The following is a 22,402-nucleotide window of genomic DNA, read 5'->3' as shown; positions in this document are numbered from 1 at the left end:
CAGAGATGTTGAGTTCTTGTCTTTTTTTTTTATATAAATTTATTTATTTTATTTATTTATTTTTGGCTGCGTTGGGTCTTTGTCGCTGCGCGCGGGCTTTCTCTAGTTGCAGCGAGCAGGGGCCACTCTTCGTTGCGGTGCGTGGGCTTCTCACTGCGGTGGCTTCTCCTGTTGCAGAGCACGGGCTCTAGGTGCACGGGCTTCAGGAGTTGTGGCTTGCGGGCTCTAGAGCGCAGGCTCAGTACTTGCGGCGCACGGGCTTAGCTGCTCCGTGGCATGTGGGACGTTCCCGGACCAGGGCTCGAACCCGTGTCCCCTGCATTGGCAGGCAGATTCTTAACCACTGCGCCGCCAGGGAAGCCCGAGTTCTTGTCTTGAAAAAGATTTACTGTCGCCTCTGTTTGCTTGCCAGTCCTCAGTCCCAGATGCAGAGTCCTGCCCTCGGGTTGGTGGCTGCGTCTCTCTCCTCCTGACAGGTTTCCTAAACGCCAGAGCCTGCTTGTGTCCTCGGCTCCGTGGCCACCCCCTGCCCGTGAGTTCACAGTCCCTGCTCCCCCGGCCCACCAGCACCAGCGCTGCCCCCCTCTCCTGGGCCAGGCCCTGCCTTGGTTCACAGAACTCATCCCAGAAAGGTCCGTCTCCAAGGAGACCCAATCCCGGGCACCCTTGTGTTCCTCCCAAGGCAGTTTGTATAACCCATGTTAATCATAATCCGGACGTCAGAGGCTCTGATAGACAAAAGGGGTCAGGCTGCCCACTAACCCCCATCAACTCACCAAAGGCTCACCTGGGAAGAACACAAGACCTTCTACTTTTCAAAGCACTTTTCAGTATATCATTTGCTCTGTAAAAGGGCCAGTGAGGTAAATGCATCCAGTATAAGAAATAGACGACTGACGGGAAACCTAAGGTTGAAAAATACGTGGAGCTACTAAAGGAGATGCTACAAGTGGGCCTCACTTCCTGTCTCCTGACTCCCAGGTTAGGATTTTTTCTGCCATATTATGTCAGTGGGTCAAGGCTGTAGGTGGCATCCGCTGAGAATCTCAGTCTTGGAAGGTCTTTAAATGTCATCTAGGCTAACCATGTAATCTAGGGCCATTAAGTGTCCTCTGGGCTAATGTCATGATGGTGGCAGCCCCTCAGGAAATGCCCTGCCAAGTGGTCAGCCAGCCTCTGCTTCAAAAGCAGCCCCCAGACACACAGCCCACCTTTAAGTGTCTCTGAACATTAATAAAGCCTTCCTTATCTTGAGCTCAGATCTAACCCCTTAATGTCTACCTACTCATTGGTTGAATCTGTTGCAGCCAGGCACACACGTGCATGTGTGCACACACACATATGCACACACACACACACACACATAATAGAGAAGAGCCAAACTGGATTACCTGCTGGATCTGTTTCTTTTACCTTAACCTTTGCTTTCCGCTGCTTTTGTCCATGAAAAGGGTACTGTCTATACATAATTGCCTGCCTTGGGGAACCCTGCCCCTTTGCCTGAATGTTAAACCGAAGTGCCTTTGTTCAGGGAATCTCTGGACCCTGTTCCACCTGTAGATGGCTGCAAGAAAGAAGCAATTAACACATCCCCTCCCGGAGGCTGGCCATTCCAGGGGATATTTGCATAACTTACGGCCCTTTTACATTACTTCCTCATCTCCTCCCTTTCTCTGTGCTATAAAATAAACTGGCGTCCAAACCCCGATAAGATGGTTATCTTGAGACTTTAGTCCGCCATAATCTTTCCGAATAGTCGTATCCCCTGCCTCAACACCTTGTCTCCGACTTATTGGCCTGTCGTGTGGCCAGCAGAGCGAACTTGGACTCGGTAACACACACACAGCATGACTCTGTCCCATGACAGCCTTGTGAGTAATCTCTTTTCCGTGCTAAACAACCCCGCTCCCTTTCCTCTCCCTCCAGTGAGAGGATTTCCATGCCCTTCACCATTCTGGCCTCTGTCCTGTGAGTCAGCTCGAAACGCGTCCCACAGTGTGGCAGTGACACGACCACGGCAGCCTCAGTCTAGCCTCCGATCTGGGCAAGACCTCCACGCTGAAGTCTGCCAAGGCTTGGAGAACGTGGTGGGTCCCGAGTCCTCATCACGCTCTCATCTTACAGAAGGATCTAGAAAAGCGTGAACTGGAGCAGAGATTCCACAACACACTAACAAACGAGATCCGGAACTGGGTTGTGTTCTAGTGGCCCTGCCAAGCATTTCAGAAATTCTAGTAAATACACGTCCATCTGGAAAGGCAACCCAAACCTAAACCATGTAATTCAGCAGGATCCCCAGCTGATGCCTGATCAAAGCACATCTTGAGTAGGAGGAAAGGTAATGATTCCCAGATACCAACTGCTGGCCCTCATCAGATGGAGAAGCTCGGAGAAGCAATGAGTCACAACTCAATTATTCCTACCCAGAAATCGCCACCGTTCAAGGGCCTATTATTCACGGAGGGGAGGCTTCAGCAGCACACCTGAGCAGGGAGATTGCTTCTGAATTCAGTTGTTTATGATTTTTATGTTCTGTTTCTTCCTTTTGTTTTCATGATAGAAGTAATGTCAAGCCAATCTGGTTGATTAGGCAGAGCAGTTCCTAGATGGGCAGAGGACGGTGAACCTTCGGGCACCACTGCTGGGTTCGGCTGCAGGCAGCATGGGCGGGTGGCAGGCAATCCCGACTCCACTCAAGGAGCAGAAAGGGCTGCACTCGGGGGCTCAGGAAGCCCGTGGCCTGGGTATCCTCTTGGTCCTTATCCTGCATTTGCAGTAACTGCATTTTGCTGGAGACCAAGCCTCAACCTCTATCCGAGGTCTGGCCAACCGGGTTCCTGATGTGTCGTATACTTGGTTTCCAGCCCAGCACTCTGGTCTAAGATGACGGTGCCCTGCCATGCTCTGAACAGCCTTTTCTTTCCCTAGAGCCCCAGGACTGCAGCCAGCACCCCGCTACCACATGCCTGACTTTTCTTGATGCTGGTACCCTGCTTGAGTCTCGGCATGATCTCGGCACCCAGAATGTCCATTGCTGGATTCCACCCTCCTATCAGGCCCTCCACCCCTGTCCTGTGCCTCAGGACATAATGCCTACCCTCTGCTTACACTTGGACCTAATGACTCACCTCCCTGTAGGAGGACACATTGCTTCCTTTGCTCCCTGCGGGCAGCTGGCTTGACAACAATGCCAGCCCAGGGACCAATGTAGCTTCCCAGGCTCTCCAGTCCTGTCTGAAGTTACCATGTTCTAAGATCCTTTCTGCTCAAAGCAGCTTTGGAGGAGAATGAATGAGAGATTAAGGTACAGAAAGGGAGATGCTGGGAAAAGACAACCAGCATCTGTTTCCATAGCCCAAGCCACGAGCTGTTAGCGCTACCTTCCTCCTGCCCACCCCCATTCCCTCCTCACCCACCCAGCAACTGGATGCCTGTCACAGTGAGGACTGGGCCAGCTCCGTGGACACCAAGACTAAGTCATTAAGGAAACACTGCAGTTCAAGTATTTTAGATTCTTTTCCTTTGGAATATATTGATGGCGACTAACAGCTCAGGATAACTCAGAAAAACAAACTGATGCTTGGTTATCTTAAGGATGTATTGAAATTCACAAAGAACTATTTTTTTTTTTGCCTGGTGGTGATTTTTTTTACAGAAATAATAACTCCCATTTGCTAATTAATGTGATAAACAAAGATATAGCCTCTTCTCGTCCATCACCACCTCCAAAATTCATTTTAACAGCAATACTAAGCTTAGGCAGAGAGAATAAATGGGCTAGTTACACATTCATGGAGAACAGGTAAAAACTTTCCACTGGTTGTTTCTGTGAGGTGTCTATTTTAAGAGATTTGAGGGGGAGTAGGTTACAAGGTGAGTATCCAAACTTTTAGAGGGCAAAAATCAAGAGTTTCGACCAAATGCCTGCTTATCAAATATCAACACACAGAATGTGCCTAAATCAAGCTGAGGTTGTCTCCAAATTCAATGTGTTTTGCAACGCCATCCTATGTCTGAATGTCATAGCCACCTTGACAAAAACAAGAGTCTTTAGTTCAACTAAGTAGAAAAATCCAGTGAAAAGATTCCTTGCTCGTCTCCAGGTAAAAGCAGATTTTTTTCTTAAGAAAAACACCAGTGAGGATAAAAGCCAAGTATTGTTTCAGACTCTCTTCAGTTTCAAAAATACCATTGAAAAAATAATTACACCCACGATTTATGCATGATGCATTAGGCAGCCAGATACAATGCACTGCTACCTTGTAATTGCACTGAAAAAGTCAACATCATGAAGTATACCCTCAACTTCTTGGGATTATCACCTAGTCTAGTAACATCTGTGCCACAATGTAAATCTTGTCCAAATAGTCTATCTTGATTAAATGATAACAGTAGTAATTTTGTTCTATGACTTAATAGACTTCTGAAGAATTTTTTTTTGGTTACTTCTGAAGAACTAGAGGGTCAAATGATCTGTTATCAATGTTTAAGCTTTTTTTTGGGGGGGGGGTACGTGGGCCTCTCACTGCTGTGGCCTCTCCCGTTGCGGAGCACAGCCTCCAGACGCGCAGGCTCAGCAGCCATGGCTCACAGGCCCAGCTGCTCTGCGGCATGTGGGATCCTCCCGGACTGGGGCATGAACCCGTGTCCCCTGCATCGGCAGGTGGACTCTCAACCACTGCGCCACCAGGGAAGCCCAATGTTTAAGCTTTTTATTGTGAAAGTTAATAGGCTTGAATGACAAGATTCCCTACAAAGATGACTGAAATGTCATCTGGGGGGAGGGGGTGGGTGCGCCTCGGGTGCCAGCACATGAGAGTGTTTTTAAAGACTCCCATTTTCCTCCTCCGTATCCCCATGAAGACAAAAACATCCTCCAGGAGTAAGCAGGGAAGCAATATGTATACAATACACTATCCATCACCCCTACTGATTACAGACCAAAACTAGAAAGGACAGTGTTCCTTACATAATAGATAGATTATCTTACATAATATACGATAAATATGACAGACAACATCTTGCAGGATGGAAAGAGCCATCCAGAAGATGCAAATTGCCGAATTACGAATCTGAAGGGGCCAGGTTGAGAGAACCAGCACTTGGATTTAACAGTCTTATGACAGCACAGGTTCCGCTGGGCTACCTGCTCATCCCTTTAGGTTTTCCTCTCAGCCACTCTCATCCTGGCAGCCACCCATGAAGAGGGAGCCTGATGAACGGGACGGGCACTGGATTTCAGTGTCTCCCCGCCATCACTGTTCAGACACCTACCTGTGGTCGTTAATGGGGTTTTCTCTCCTAGCAACAGTTTTAACCTTTTGGCATGGATTTTGCCTTGATAATGGGAGTCAGCCACCACCGCGGAGGTGAAGGACATGTTACAGAGGGTGCAGCACTTGTTTTTATCCACCATGTCGGCATCACTTCCCTGTGAGGGAGAGAGATGAAAAGAACATTAGAGAGAGCCCCAAGGCCTCTGATGTTTTTGTCCTGTTCCGTTCTGTTGCACGTGAAACCTACCATAGACTTTCTTCTTGAAATGTCTGTATTGTCTTTGCTCTGCAATCTCTTTTTTCTTCTCCATGATAACATCATCAAAACTTTCTCAGTTACTAACTTCAACCTATATTTAATAGGGACCACTACTGCCAGGCACTGGGAACACAGGACAAAGGGGCGGATATGAACTACCCACAGAAAACCAAGGCCCACAACAGGTGTCAACACGTTGGATCCAGCACCGGGAGGAAAGGGGTCTCTCACTTCCTCCATTATATGCATCAAAGCTAAGTAGAATATCAGAGTTCACATGGCCTGAATTATTTAGCAAAAATTATCATTTGGCATTCAGCTCTGCCTTTGACCCACTTTGGTCTCACCAGGATACGTGGTCCCATGTTCAAGATTTTTTTAAAGATTCCTTTAAGGAATTGAATATTTTTCATAAGTAACTTGAGTCTATATCATAAAGCTATGGTGACCATGCTGGCTGAATTTTCCAAAAGAGTTTGTGTCATTTTCCTTTTCTTCAGGACAGGGAATTCATTAACTGCTGCACAAAATACTTAAATCCAGCTTGATTTTTATTCCTTTGTAAGACTTCACGAAAATGAATAATGATTTGGAGAAAATAAATCCTTTGTCAGACCATGTGACCTGGCTATTGTGCTCACAGATCATCAATTACCTATATTCTGTGAGGGGAAGATTAATCCATGGGATCCCCTCCTGCCTAGTTAGAAATTGAGGGTAAAGAAGGCACTCAGATAAGGAGTTAATCTATTCCTTAATGGAACGGCAGTAGCAAAGCATCTCTTTATTAAAACAGCAGCCTTGGCTGAGTATCTTGCCCCACAACAGCCCCTTCTCCTATTCCCGGCAGGCCCAAAGAGTGCAATTTAAAATAAAAAGGAATGAAATTGGGTCATTTGTAGAGACATGGATGGACCTAGAGACTGTCACACAGAGTGAAGTAAGTCAGAAAGAGAAAAACAAATATCATATATTAATGCATACGTGTGGAATTTAGAAAAATGGTAGAGATGATCTTATTTGCAAAGCAGAAATAGAGACACAGACGTAGAGAACAAACGTATGGCTACCAAGGGGGGAAGGCGGGGTGGGATGAATTGGGAGATAGGGATTGACATATATACACTATTGATACTATGTATAAAATAGGTAACTAACAAGAACGTACTGTATAGCACAGGGAACTCTACTCAATGCTCTGTGGTGACCTAAATGGGAAGGAAATCCAAAAAAGAGGGCATATATGTATACGTATAGCTGATTCACTTTACTGTACAGTAGAAACTAACACAACATTGTAAAGCAACTATACTCCAATAAAAATTTTTTTAAATAAAATAGCATGGGGACGAGGATGAGGGTGGGTATGGGACTGAGAAAGGGAATTCTGTATTTTCTGCATAATGATAAGATGTCCAGACTGCTGGAGAGTGTTGCATTGCAAATTATGTGGCAGTTGGAAAACTAACTCCTTCCTTCTTAAGGCATTCGTTGGTAATATGGCTGACAATTGGCAGTCAATCTTGGGAGGAGCGGGGTGTGTGTGTGTGTGTGTGTGTGTGTGGTTGTGTGTGTGTGTGTGGTTGTGTGTGTGTGTGTGTGTGAATGCACCAGGAGGCTGGCCTGCAGCTCGGGGATCAGGGAAAGGGAGAGACGCCATAAGAGTATCTGAGATTTGGAGTCCCACCTACAGCCATTTATTCTCTTGACCTTAGCATTTAAATCTTAGCATCTCCCCAGCCCCCTTACCACAGCTAATGAGTGAGATTGAAAGAAATGTACTGCTAGGGGCTGGAGTGGGGGTCGGTGAAAGGAGGTGGATTCTATGGAGAGGGGAGGGGCTTCCCGAAAGGGGTCTCCTAGAGAGGCACAAACCTCAGGGCAGGACGTCTGGGTAGACATCGAGGCTGGACTCACCGAGTGTACCCTTGCTGAGGGTTTCAAGCCAAGGTTTTCTCCTCAATAAAAAACCGAAAAGGGAATTCCCTGGCGGTCCAGTGGTTAAGGCTCTGAGATTCTACTGCAGGGGGTGTGGGTTCAATCCCTGGTCGGGGAACTAAGATTCTGTATGCCTTGTGGCACAGCCAAAAAAAATTTTTTTAATTTAAAAAAATTTAAAAAATTAAAAACCAAAATGAAGTCATAAATACTTGTACCCCTTTGTCTGGTCTACTGTAGAGCTGACTGGACCAGGCAGGAAATAGGAGAAGAGTTGGCTTCCCCGCATCGACCTCACCAGCCAAGCCCAGGAGATGCCCCAGATCTATGTATGGGGTAGAGCTAGGAACACTGGGAAATACAAATCAGGGAGTTACTGAAGGCTTTGAGCCCAATAAATGAGGAGCGGACAGCTCGGGAGGACTGAGAGACACACACTGGCACTTTCCCACTCTGTGTGAGAGGATATCTGTCCTACATTTGGCGGGGGGCGGGGGGGAGAAAGGAAGGTTGTCAAGGTGAAAGTGGTTGCTTGAATTACCTGTTTTCACCTACTTATGCATAATATGGGTCAAAGCACCTAATTTTTTTCTTAAAATTAGGCAGAAGGTCATAAGCCAAAGCATAACTCACAACCTACACCTATTTAGATCATGTGCATCCCTCCTGCCTCTTTCTAGCAAAACTGCTGGCCCAGCCTGCCCCTCTCTCCCTGGAGTTCTAAGGTGGAGACATTTCTATGGAAAGTGCCTGCTGTCATTATATGAAGTGTATTCAGAACTAGTTTCCGGGGCAACGGACAGCCCTTAAACTGGATAATGACCAGTGGGTTTATGGTATTCATTCACCCAACACATTTTTAAGGACCTCCTAAATGTGTGAGATGCTGTGTTAGATGAATATAACCCTCCTCCTTGTTATTAAGGAGGTTGGGGCCAGGAGAATTGGAGAAGGCAGGTATAGAATGAAAGGAACATATTGTAATCAAAGACATATAGTCTCCTATTGGACCCACGCTCTCCCAATTGTAAGGTAAAAAGACTAGCAATGTAAATGAGCCTATTTCTGTGGATTTTCATCTTCAAGCCTTTCTTGTGCCTGGAATGTCCTTCCTCATCATTTCTTGTCTAATCTCTTTCCAGAACCTGTTTTCATGGCCCAGGTTAACCATCACTTCTTGAGATGAAGCTTCTTCTGTCTCCCTCTACTGCCCTGCAGAAGTGGGCACTGATCTTAGGGCCCTCTGTGTGTCCTGTACATACTTCTCTTATAATAGAGCACTGAGTCATGATATTTGTTTTCATATTTGTTCCCCTTGTGAGGAAGAAGGAGGACATTGCTAAGGTCAAGGAAATGGATACTGAGGCTCCAGCTTTTAGCACAATGCTTGCCACACAGTGGGACCTACAGATATTTACTGAATGAATGGAGGAGTTGAGGGTTGGTTTGTGAGGTTAGTAAATTACATGCCATAAAAAGTCAAAAGAGGAGACAGGTAATGCAAGGAGGTCTATGGGCAGCCCAAATCTCTCAGACTGACAGGAAACTGGCCAGAAAAAGAACCAGAATTTTGAACAATTTATAAACTAACTTGAGGGTTCAACTAGGGCAACATTTTCCGAAAATTTATGTTTGTTTCATCATGGTTTTAATATATATTCCTAGATTTCTGCTCTGCTGGGCAATCTCATTCACATCACTATATAGAACAGTGGTCCCCAACCTTTTTGGCACCAAGGACCGGTTTCATGGAAGACAATTTTTCCATGGACCGGGGTTGTGGGGGGGGGATGGTTGTGGGATGGTTCAAGGGCATTGCATTTATTGTGCAGTTTATTTCTATTATTATTACATTGTAGTATATAATGAAATAATTATACAACCCCCCAGAACGTAGAATCAGTGGGAGCCCTGAGCTTGTTTTCACTTACCACTCACTGACAGGGTTTTGGTATGAGTCTGCAAGCAATTGATTTATTACGGTCTCTGTGCAGTCAAACCCCTCTGCTAATGATAATCTGTATTTTCAGCCGCTCCCCAGCGCTAGCATCACTGCCTCAGCTCCTCCTCAGATCACCAGGCGTTAGATTCTCATAAGGAGCGCGCAACCTAGATCCCTCGCATGCGCAGTTCACAGTAGGGCTCGCGCTCCTATGAGAATCTAATGCCGCCGCTGATCTGACAGGAGGCGGAGCTCAGGCAGTAATGCAAGCGATGGGGAGCGGCTGTAAATACAGATGGAGCTTCGCTGGCTCAACCGCCGCTCACCTCCTGCTGTGCGGCACCATTTCTAACAGGCCATGGACCGGTACCATGGACCCCTGATATAGAAGAGTCAAAGAATAATAGAAGCAGAGAACCAATTGTTATGCAAAAATATATCATGGGATGTAATTATGCCATCATTGCAGAAGAGGGTCGAAGAAAGTTTAGCTGTCTGACAAGAGAGGGGCTGGGATGCCCTGAGAAGTTAGGCAGATTTTGAGGCCCATAGGACATCTTTTATAGGATATTTTACTAAACAGGTCAGTGTAACTCACATGATGCCACCATCTCTGATTCCTCTAATGAGCCTGGTGGAGATGCAACTACCCAGAAAGAATCTCAGTATTAACCAAGGGCCTGGAAACTGCCGGAATTTTTTTTTTTTTTTTTTTTTTTGCAGTTCGCAGGCTTCTCACCACTGTGGCCTCTCCCACTGCGGAGCACAGGCTCCGGACACGCAGGCTCAGCGGCCATGGCCCACGGGCCCAGCCGCTCCGCGGCACGTGGGATCCTCCCAGACCGGGGCACAAACCCGTGTCCCCTGCATCGGCAGGCGGACTCTCAACCACTGCGCCACCAGGGAAGCCCGGAAACTGCTGGAATTTAATTGTGTGTTCCTGGCTATCTACATCCTAAATTCATAGCTCCTTGCAACTACAGATCATAGCATTGTTCCTGGAGTCTCCTACTGCCCCCCAGAGCCCTGCTCTTCTATGGCTCAGGGGAGAAATTCCATAAAAGTTGATGAACTGACCTCAATGAACACATTTAAGGTTTCTGGCTTAAAGAATTGAGAATGGCCCCAAACTATGAAGTAAATTAAGGGGAATCCAAGATTGTCTTAAAATATGGGTTTCAAACTGGAGGTAAACATTCAGTGGGACTTTTTCAATGCAGTGTCCACATGGCTGAAAGAAAAAGAAGTTTGTGGAGGGTCCTAAGGCTGCCTCGTCAAAGCATTCTGCAAAGTTAAGAACGTTTCAGAGGAATTCCATCTAGGTGAAAAAACGCTGGCTGACTAGGCCAGAAATCTAGTCCCAAAATTCTGTTTTCTTTTTTTACTTAATTCAAATAACTGTCTTCATTCTCCTTACTTTAAGTGAGTGTAAAAAGCCTGAGAGAGAGACTTTTATTTCAGAATATCAGAGTGAGGAATCCTGTGAATTTGTTCCCTGGCAAAATAACCATAACCAGTGAAAATTCTTTTTTAAAAAAAAAAAAACCTTTGAAGTCTCTGAAAATTATCCTAAGAGCAAACACCAGCTTAAAAAATATATATCTATTTAAGAAAATATACTAACTCTCAGTAAGAAGAGTGAGAGTCTACGGCACTTCAGAGACAACCTCTCCCTCCCTACTGACCCCCCAGTTCAACATAAAAAAAAGTCCACTCTGCTGTGTGTGGTCAAGAAATTAGTGTTCCCTCTCCCATCAGCTCCCCATTAAGAGATATCAGGAAGAACAGATCACCAACACATCCTCTTTAGCTCCAAGCTGTAGAAACTAAATTCCTGGCAATGTAGCCCAGAGAGAGATCAAGTACTCTCTTCCTCACTCTTATTCATAGGACAGAAGCTCTTTCCCTGGCATAGCAGGCCAAGAATATTGGAACTATGATTGGCCATGCCCCAGTTTGCTTGGAGGACAGAGGTTCTGTGCCAGGGAAAACAAGCTAAGAAGACCAGAGGCTGCCATCTCTGCCCAGATAATAAAGCAGAGCTGTCACTCTGAGAAAAGCAGTGGCTCAGAGATTTTTCCATAAGAACAGAGGGGTAAGAGGGGGGCTGTAAGAACAGAGAGCTCCTAAACTCTCCCCAGAGGAACTGACTGTGTTTGAAGTAGTGTGGGAAGGTTCATGCTAAAGGATGCTCTCAAAAACAATGGAGGTTTTGGTGTTAAGCAATTAAGAGAAAACTGATAGCTCCATCAGACCAATAAGCTAAACCACAGCCCAGCTAGTTTATCAGAAAGAACCAGCTAAGGCGAGCCTTCCCGGAGTGAGAACAAACTTCAAAGACTTGGGCTTCCCTGGTGGCGCAGTGGTTGAGAGTCCGCCTGCTGATGCAGGGGACTCGGGCTCGTGCCCCGGTCCGGGAGGATCCCACATGCCACGGAGCGGCTGGGCCTGTGAGCCATGGCTGCTGAGCCTGCGCGTCCGGAGCCTGTGCTCCACAATGGGAGAGGCCACAATAGTGAGAGGCCTGCGTACCGCAAAAAAAAAAAAAACTTCAAAGACTTGCCTCAAAAACTAATGCTACAAAAAGGAGTGAATTTAATCAGATCAGAATTTATACTGCACACTGGCAAAAACAGAAGAGCAGTCGTCCAGCAATTAGCAGAGCCTAAGAGCTAGGTATGATTCTAGCAGAGGCAGACAGCTTAACAGAGAAGATCAGGGAAAGAGACAGTCAAATAGAGTCCTGCAAAAACACTCTCACCCCACAATGACTGTGCACTTTCCTAAGGCTGTTCCTCTGAGCAATGACATTTGTGGCTGCATATCATGGGGGAGGAAGAGATATAATTAAAATAATCTAGCAAAGACAATGGACAAATAAATAAGCAATCAAGAACAAAAACAAACCCAAGAGGGTGGGGGAATAAGTTTCCAGAATTGCTACAATATATTACCTAAAATATCAAGTTTTCAACAACAAAGTTAAAAAACATTTAAAAAAACCCAGAAAAGTGTAACCCATACAGAGAAAAAAAAAAAAAAGAAAAAAAAAGAGGGCCCAGATGTTAGGTTTATCTGGCAAAGACTTCAAAGCAACATCAAAGACTTAAAATGATTACAAACGTGTTCAAAGAATTAAAGGAAATCATGCTTAAATAATGGAATGTATGATGCCAATATGCTATTAAGTAGAGAATATCAATAAAGAAATAGAAATAATGAAAAAGAATAAAATGGATGTTCTGGAGTTAAAAAGTGCAGTAATTGAAATTAAAAATTCACTGGAGGGGCTCACCAGTAGTTTTGAGCTTGCAGAAGAAAGAATCAGTGAACTTGAAGATAGACCAAGATAGAGATTGTGCAATTCAGAAAAGAGAGAAAAAAAAGAATGAAGAAAATTGAACAGAGACTCAGAGAAATGTGGAACACCATTAAGCACAACAACATATGCCTAAAATTGTAATACCAGAAGAAGAAAAGAAAGAGAAAGGAGCAGGAAAACATATTCAAAAAAATAATGACTGAAAATGTCCCAAATCTGAAGAAAAACATTCATCTACACATCCAAGACATTCAACAAAACTCAAGTAGAATAAGCGCAAAATGATCTACATCCAAATACTTCATAGTAAAAACACTGAAAACCAAAGACAAGGGGAAATTTTTGAAGCAGCAAAGAAACACAGGTCATCACAGACAAGAGAACCAAAATAAGATAAACAGTTGACTTCTCATCAGAAGCAATGAAGGTCAGAAGACAGTGGGATGACATACTCAAAAGGCTGAAAGAAAAAAATCCATCAACCAAGAATCTTATATCCAGCAAAACTTTTTTTTTCAAAATTTAAGGTTAAATAAAGGTATTCATAGATTTTTTACAAGTGAGAGAATTTTTTCCTAGCAGATCCACACTATAAGAAATACTAAAGGAAGTTCTTGAGGCTGAAAGCAAATGACATCAGACAATAAGTTGAATCTCATAAAAAGAACCAATAAACAAAGAGCACCAGTAAAGGTAACTATGTAATTATAAAAGACAACATAAATGCATGTCTTCTTTCTTCTCTTAACTAATTTAAAAAGTATATAGAGTCACATGTATGTATTTGTATAGTTGGGCCAATAATATATAGAAATATAATGTGCTTGACAATAATAGCACAAAGGAGGTAGGTGGGAGCAAACCTGTAATACAGTAAGGAAATGACACCAGGTTGTAACTCAAATCCACAGGAACTAATGTTAAGAACCATAAAGAGTGAATAAGAAGGTTAATACAACAAGCACTAAAATATATACTGTTCTCCTTTAATTTCTCAGCTTCCTTAAGGATATAAAATTACATAAAATAGTAATTATAGCAATATATCATTGGGTTTGTGACATGCATAGATGTTATATATATATATATATATATATATATATATATATAAATAAAATAATAGCACAAAAAATGGAAAGAGAGAAGACTGCTATACAAGAGTAATAGTTCTATATTAGGCTAAAATTAAGTCAGTATAAACCTTAAGTAGATTCTGATAAGCTGGGATGTATGTGTAAGCACTAGAGCAACCACTAAATAAATAATTTCGAATAATACAGTGAAAAATCACTAAAGGAATTAAAGTGGTATAGTACAAAATATTCTCTTAATGCAAAAGAAAGTGGTATAGGAGAAATAAGGGAATAAAAAAGACATAATTCATACAGAAAATAAAAACTAAAATGGTAAACATAAACCCAACTATCGCGACAATAACACTAAGCTGTGGCAGTATTCTACAGTCTAATCTAAAGAGAGATGATAAGACTGGATAAATAGAAAACATGACCAATCTACATGCTGTCTGGAGGACACACACTTTGGATTCAGTGATGCAAATGGGTGAAACGACAAGAATGAAAAGACGGGACTTCCCTGGTGGTCCAGTGGTTAAGACACCATGATTCCACTGCAGGGGGGCGTGGGTTCAATCCCTGGTCAGGGAACTAAGATCCCGCATGCCACAGGGCGTGGCCAAAAAATAAAATAAAATGAGCATAGTTTTAAAAAATAAAATAAAAAAATTAAAAGATATATCAGGCAAACAGCATATATAACGAATCTGTAGTGACTCCTAGGAAAAGACCTAGGCAGTACACTTTTTAACATCAGTCTGAGCAATCTCTTTTTAGATATGTATTCTCAGGCAAGGGAAACAAAAAACAAAAATAACCAAATGGGACTATATCAAGCAAAATACTTCTGCACAGCAGAGAAAACTATCAACAAAACAAAAAGACAACCTACCAAGTGGGAGAAGATGTTTGCAAATCATATATCTGATAAGAGGTTAATATCCAAAATATATAAAGAATTCATACAACTCACAATTAAAAAATAAAACTGATTAAAAAATGAGCACAGGGGCTTCCCTGGTGGCGCAGTGGTTGAGAGTCCGCCTGCCGATGCAGGGGACACGGGTTCGTGCCCCGATCCCGGAAGATCCCACATGCCGCGGAGCGGCTGGGCCCGCGAGCCATGGCCGCGGAGCCTGTGTGTCCGGAGCCTGTGCTCCGCAACGGGAGAGGCCACAGCAGTGAGAGGCCCGCGTACAGCAAAAAAAAAAAAAAAAAAAAAAAAAAAAAAAAAAAAAATGAGCACAGGAGTTGAAGAGACATTTTTTCCCAAAGAAGACGTACAGATGGCCAACAAACAGGTGAAAAGCTGCTCAGCATCACTAATCATCAGAGAAATACAAATCAAAACCACAAGGAGATATCACCTCACACCTGTCAGAATGGCTACTTTCAAAAAGAAAATAAATAACAAGTGTTCGCAAGAAAGTAGAGAAAATGGAACCTTGTGCACTGTTGTGGGGAGTGTAAATTGGTGCAGCCACTATGAAAAACAGTACTGAAGTTCCTCAAAAAATGAAAAATACAACTACCATATGATCCAGCAATTCCATTTCTGGGTTTCCAAAGAAAACAAAAGCACTAATTTGAAAAAATACATGCACCCCTATGTTCCTTGCAGCATTATTTACAATAGCCAAGATATGGAAGAAACCTAAGTACCCATCAACAGATGAATGGATGGATAAAGAAGACATAATACATATATGTATATGTACACACACACACACACACACACATAATGGAATGTTGGTCATAAAAAGAATGAAATTTTGCCATTCGTGACAACATGGATAGACCTAGAAGGTATGCTATATGAAATAAGTCAGACGAAGACAAATACAGTATGATTTTACTTATATGTTGAATCAAAGAAATAAGACAAATGAACAAAAACAAAACAAGTGAACAAATATAAGAAAATAGAAACAGAGTCATAAGTACAGAGAACAAACAGGTGGTTGCCAGAGGGGAGGGAGATAGGGGGATGAGTGAAATAGATGAAAGAAATTAAGGGGTACAAACGTCCAGTTACAAAATAAATGAGTCAGGGGATAAAATGTGTAGTGGGGGAAAATTAAAAATAATGTGATATCTTTGTATGGTGACAAAGGAGGTCAAAAGTGATAAGCTAAATAAGTGATAAGCTAAATAAGTACTATGGGAGTAAGGTACAACATGATTAATATAATTAACACCGGTGTATGGTATAATGAAAGTGATTAGAAGAGTAAATCCTGAGTTCTCATCACAAGAAATATCTGTTCTATTTCTTTGATTTTGTATCTATATGAAATGGATGATGTTCATTAAACTTACTGTGGTCATCATTTCATGATGCATGTAAGTATGTAAGTCAAATCATTATGCTGTACTCCTTAACCTTATACGGTTCTGTATGCCAATTATCTCATAATAAAACTGAAAGGAAAAAATTGGGCAAAGGATCTGAATAGACAATTTTACAAAGAAGATATACAAATGGCCAATAAGAACATGAAAAGATGCTTGAATCACTATCAGGAAAATGCAAATAAACCACCGTGGGATACCACTTCATAACCACTAGGCTGGCTAGAGTTTAAAAGATAGGTAATAAAAGGCACGAGCAAGGATGTGGAGAATTAGGAACCCTCATATACTGCTGGGGAGAGTGTAAAATGTCACCGCCCCTCATTGGAAAACCATCTGGCAGCTCCTCAAAAGTTGAAACGTGGAGCTACCGTACAACCCAGCAATTCCAGTTCTAGATAGAATCCGTCCTCCTCATTTACAGGCACGTACAGGTATCCCCCGCTTTTCGGAAGTTCGCTTTCACAGGAAGATCTCCAATTAGTACCTGTTTCACTAACTGAAAGAAATCCCAAGAGGATTTTGACTTTTGGGGAGAAAAGTGAAAACAGCATTGAGCTTTTGTTTTGCACTGAGCTGTTACAGGGGCAGCACACAGCCGCAGCAGCCAGAGGAGCATCACAGGCTCCCTCCCCAGGAACTACACAGCATCTCAGCATCAAGCTGCCATAGCTTTGCACACCCCGTGAGCATCTGTGCCTCCGTCAGCAAGGTGTGTCCTAAGGTAATCGCTTCTTCGCTTTACACCATTTCGGTTTACGAAAGGTTTCGTAGGAACGCTCTATTTTCAGATAGTGGGGGGAACCTGCATTTGCAAATTTACCTACTTGCAAATATTTATTTGTAACCCCCAAATCCACACTTCTGGTGTTATTGTGGTAATTCGCAGACTCGTGCACAGTGGCAAAAAATGAGTCACCTGACGCACACGTTCCCAGCTGAGCTTGAACAAGGCAACGCTGCCTTCTTGTTTCACCTCTCATGCTGTAAACAAGTGTTCTTTTTATGGCCCATTCAGTTCCACATTTTTTTTTTGCATCTTTGTGCTTTTACTTGGTGATTTCACCGCTTCTAATGATCCCCAAGAGTAATGTTGAAGGGCTGGACAGTGTTCTCAACCACAGAGAAAATACACGTGTTAGATCAGCTTCATTCAGGAGTGACTCATAGTGATGTTGGCTGTTTGAGTTTGGTGTTAATCCATAAACAATACTTTACATCTGGAATAAGGAAGAGAAAATTCACTGATCCTTATGTTATCCAGAAAGTGCTAAAGTCATATCTGCAGTGCATGATGAAGGTGTGGAAAATCTGGAAAAGTGGCTACATGTGTGGATTCACAAGATAACAGCCGATAAAAAAGCATAATGGACAGCATTGTTGTGAGGCTAAAAGTCAATGAAATGTACCACATTACCCAGAGTCAGGAAAATATTAAACGTCCCTCAGCTAATTTTATCATAAAAAAGAACTATGTATAATCAATTATTTGTAAGAAATGTATATTAAATAAGGCATCTTTAAAGAGAAACACATAAAACGAGGTTATGTATTGATAGATTGACAAAAGTCTTGGGACCAGCGGCTTGCAGGAACTTAACCCTGTATTTCCCCTAGAAGCAATGGCTCAGCATTTGCTAACTCAGAGCTGGTAACTTTACAGAACATAACTACATGAAAAATGAGAATTCAATGTATATTTCATTCAAGAGAAATAAAAATATATGTCCACATAAAAACATGTACATAAATATTCATAACAGTACACTTCATAATAGCCCAGAAGTGGAAATAACCCACATGCCCATCACCTGAAGAACTGGTAAATAAAATATGCCATAATCCATACAATGGCCCATTATCAGCAATAAAAAGAATAAAGTACTGATACATGCTATGGCCCAGATGAACCTTGAAAACACTACGCTAAGTCAAAGAAGGAAGTCACAAAAGACCGTATATTGTATGATTCCATTTGTATGACATTTTCAGAATAGGAAAATCTATAAAGACAGAAAGTAGCTTAGTGATTGCCACACAGTAGGAAAAGGGGAGAGAGAGTGAGGGGAAATGGGAGCAACTCCTAACGGGTACAAGGTTTCTTTCTGGTGAGGATAATATTCTATGGTTTACTATGGCAATAGTTCCACAACTCTGTGAATGCACTAAAAACCCTTGAATTGTACACTTTAAACAGGTGAATTGTAAGATATCTGAATTATATCTCAATAAAACTGTTAAAGGAAAAAAAGCCTAAGAGATGCATTTAAGTATTCCAAAAGCCCAAAGGAATACTACATTTGAATCATAACTTTTCTTTTCTGGGCATCTTCTGCTTGGAGGCAAATCCACTGAGAAAGGGAAAAATGAAAAATATTGTGTTCGTGTGGTCTGCCTTGTAGTATATGTCTCAGAACTAGCTGAAAGTCCTTGGAATTCTGATCACTGGTGTCCATTTTAGCTAAAGACATTTCGTGGCTACCGTGGAACTCTAACTGCAGCTGCTATTAACCTACACCTAAAGACAAGAGCAACCTGACACCCCCTGCTAGCGCCAGAAATAACTGTCTCCCAGCACATACCGTGCAGTAAGAGGAAATGTCCAATAAATGCAACTATTTCCAGAGTTATGCATGTCGTTGCTTATCATCTGTATTTAACTTTGAAAAGAGGCAGTAAGCAGGAAAGAATGTTCTTTCTCCTTCTCTCCTACTTTATTGGGACCAAAAGACCTAGAAGATGCTTCCTGACTGACAGCAGGGCCCTGAGCAATCTTTCTCCCACTGTTCTCTCTCATGCATCCTGTCCCCCTCCATTTAGGTCACGCTGTCCTCTCTCCTCCCAGGCTATTCAAATCACACCCAGATGCCGGTCCATTTTCTCCAGGACTCCTGTGAACTTCAGCTACTTCTTCATGGCTGACCTCTCCCCGTCCTGAATATCTGTGCCTTAAGTTTTGATTAGGTATATTTCTTTAATTGTTTCATCTGCATTTTTTTTCTTTTTTTTTTTGTGGTACGCGGGCCTCTCACTGTTGTGGCTTCTCCCGTTGCGGAGCACAGGCTCCAGATGTGCAGGCTCAGCGGCCTTGGCTCACGGGCCCAGCCGCTCCGCGGCATGTGGGATCTTCCCGGACCGGGGCATGAACCCGTGTCCCCTGCATCGGCAGGCGGACTCTCAACCACTGCGCCACCAGGGAAGCCCCATGTCCATTTTTTTATTGGGATCATCTCTCCAAAACCATCTTTAAGGCAAGAACTATAGGAGTGATCCTCCCTCCCCACCCGCCCCATCTCCAGAGCCTGCTGTGGGTCTAATTACATAGAAGAGACTCAATAAACATGGAATAAATAGTTGCTGAATGAATGATGTGAAGTGGCCATCCATGAACCAGTTCTAACTTGGTCATGTACATCTGTTTTCCGCATAAAATCATCTCTCCCCTGCTCTCTTCCCAGCATTATTGCTGTGTCTCAGGAAAAGGTCAGTGGGCATGGAGTTCATACTCAATACTGAAATGGACATAGTGGCAATGGTATGTTATCATGGGAGTTTGCCCACACAACAAGGATGTGCCCTGCTGGCCAGGAAAGTGGATGGTGACCAGATATCCCAAGAGGAAGCTACAGTATCTGCAAGAAAGCTGGCATGAGCCTCGTGTCCCAGTGTTGACTAGAGAGATACACAACCCGTCCTTTGGATGGAAACCATCCCTCCATTTCTATAGGATTGGGGAAAGTGGTCCTTTTGACACTAAAGGAAAGAGAGAAAGAAGATGTCTCCCCGGGAGAGATGCAGAATTGTCTGTGTGCCTTTGGTGTTTGGAAGGCACTGGTTTGTTTCTTCAGTCACTGAAGAAATATTTAAACAGTTGGTAACAGTACTTACGAGATCCCCAAAGGGAGAAATTAGCCAGAGCCTCTGAGACAGGACAAGCACATAAGTCAGATAAGCCCCACTAACAAAGAGAAGGGGCAAACAAAACTGTCACCATTGAATAGATGTGCCACAGAGAACAAAGGCGGTGGGAGAGGCAGGAGGGAAGAGGGGGAGACCAAGGGCTAAAAGCTCTGAAAATCTAGAACCTTCCAAAGGAAAAGCTGTATGTCCTGTCTGAGACACCACTTGAAGACTGGACAGAGCTGAGGTGGCCTTAAAATTTGAATGCCACCCATGCCAGAGAGGCCCTCCTTCAGACAGCCCTATTCACCTTTACCATCCAAACTCCCAGCCCCCACGTACCCACACAGCTGCCTTTTCTGAGCCATAGGAGACCCTTATGTATTTTCCCACACTTAGTTTTCATAATAACTCTAAAACAGGCTTAGGATTTATCTCTGTCTTCCCTTTTCCCTCATCCCCCAAACACAAGCCATCAGCACATCCTGTCAACTTGTCCTCCAATTACACCCCCAAACTGTTTCTCTCTGTCTCTCAATCCACTTGTAGAGTCTTTTCTCTGATCACTCCCACCATTCAAGCCTGAGTCCTTCTCCACTGCATGCCTCTCTTTTATACTCTTCATAGAACTTACTTCACATTCTAAAATTATACGGTTTAGCTATTTAAATCAACTTATTTCTTACCTGTCCCCTACCACTAAATTATTCAATCCTGTGTGCCCAGTATCCAGAGCAGCAGCACTGGCCTAGAGTCTGTAAGACAAGCCACAAATATGGCCACTTTAAAAATTTTAATAGTCATATTAAAAGAATTAAAAGAATCTGTGAAATGAATTTTTAAATACATACTTTATTGAGCCCAATATATTCAAACTAGTTTCCTTTCCACATATATTCAACGTAAAAATTATTAAGGAGCCATTTTATATTCTTATTCTCCTACCAAGACTTTGAAATCTGGTGTTTACATTTACAGCACATCTCAATCAGGTTACCCGTACTTCAGGTGTCCAGTGGCTCCATGGGCCAGTGGCTACCGGGTTGGATGGCATAGTCCTAGATCATAATGAGTAATTGTTAAATACTAGTTGAACTAAAAAATGAATGAATAAATGAATGAAGGACTCAGTGAATAAATAAATAAATGAATTCCCATTTTCACAGATCAGGAAAGTGAAACCAGAGTGTTTACATAAATTCTCCAATGTGTCATATGTTTAGAACGTGGGGGAACTGATTTTTGAATCCTTGACTCACTGAATTCAAGGCAGTGCTATCTCCATGATATGGCACTGGCATCTTAGGTCAGTTGTCTCATCAAAAGCTTTCAAGGGCCCTTTACTACCTAAAAATAAATTCCTTATCATGACATTTAAAGCCTGCTACCACGTAACTCTCAACACACTTTTCCACTGCTTTTCACACATAATGTGCCCCAGGCAAACTGATTTTTTCAAGGTCAGGAACACAAAGGAACCTGCCAGGAGATGGCCTGAACTCCCAGTTCTCAATGTCTCTGCTCTTCATAGCCTGGCCGCCTGCCGTTGTCAGATGCTGCAGGTGAGTGAGGATCCAGTGCTTTTGGTCCCATTTCTGTATCAGGTTGGAGAGCAGCAGACTCCCCAGAAGAGGAAGCCCCTATCTTGTCCATCTTCCTGTCTCTGCCCCAGCAGAGTGCCCGGAACATGGCAGCTTGAATGGAGGAATAAACCCCCCACCCTACAACCACCCTGAGTACATTGCTGCATGTCCTTGTTCATATGGCTCCTTCCACCTAGAATTTCCCCAGTCTCTCTACATACAAGGGTCACTCAGCTACCATGTCCCTCATCAAGGCTTCCCCAAGTCAGCCCACCACCAAAGGATCTCATGCTTCCCTCTCTGCTGTACAACTTCATTTAGGTCTCTCCCCACACACTTAACACCACAAAGCAAATATCTCACTATCTCTACTGGATCGTTCATTCTTTGGTCTAAAAAGGTATCATTCCCCAGTGCCCAGCATGGTGTTTTTGTGTGACATCCTGAAAAAAACACAGAATACTGAATTAAAGAGGAGCAGATCTGCATTCAAAAGATGCTGGTTTAAGTCCTGGCTTTAAATGTTCGAGATGTCACATAATTATTGAGTCTGAAATTTCTCCCCTGTTATGTATGAAATAAAATCTGCCCTGTCTGTCTATTCATGAGGTAAAAGTCAGGATAAAAGAATACAATATATGGAAACATGCTTTGGTTGGAAAGTACTTTTCAAAGTTTATATATATATATATATATATATATATATATATATATGATGTCTATACACATATTTATGTATGTATATATAACATAT

At 43.0% G+C, this 22,402-nt stretch overlaps 1 protein-coding gene across 1 annotated transcript in view; it reads right to left on the bottom strand.

Annotated features, from left to right (window-relative positions):
• The window catches only part of ZMAT4 (zinc finger matrin-type 4), a gene marked incomplete at both ends in the record, with an annotated part of 219,793 nt that overhangs the window by 91,749 nt on the left and 105,642 nt on the right, over positions 1-22,402 (bottom strand). Inside the window, one exon of the mRNA XM_082608743.1 lies at positions 5,275-5,431. Within this exon, the coding sequence (XP_082464869.1) occupies positions 5,275-5,431 (157 nt within the window). The remainder of the gene's footprint in view (positions 1-5,274; positions 5,432-22,402) is intronic.

This window comes from Mesoplodon mirus (assembly GCF_964341445.2).
Source record: "Mesoplodon mirus genome assembly, chromosome: 20".
In the NCBI taxonomy this organism is placed as follows: Eukaryota; Metazoa; Chordata; class Mammalia; order Artiodactyla; family Ziphiidae; genus Mesoplodon; species Mesoplodon mirus.
Note: the sequence above shows the minus strand (reverse complement) of the source record. Positions and strands in the feature narration are given on the sequence as shown.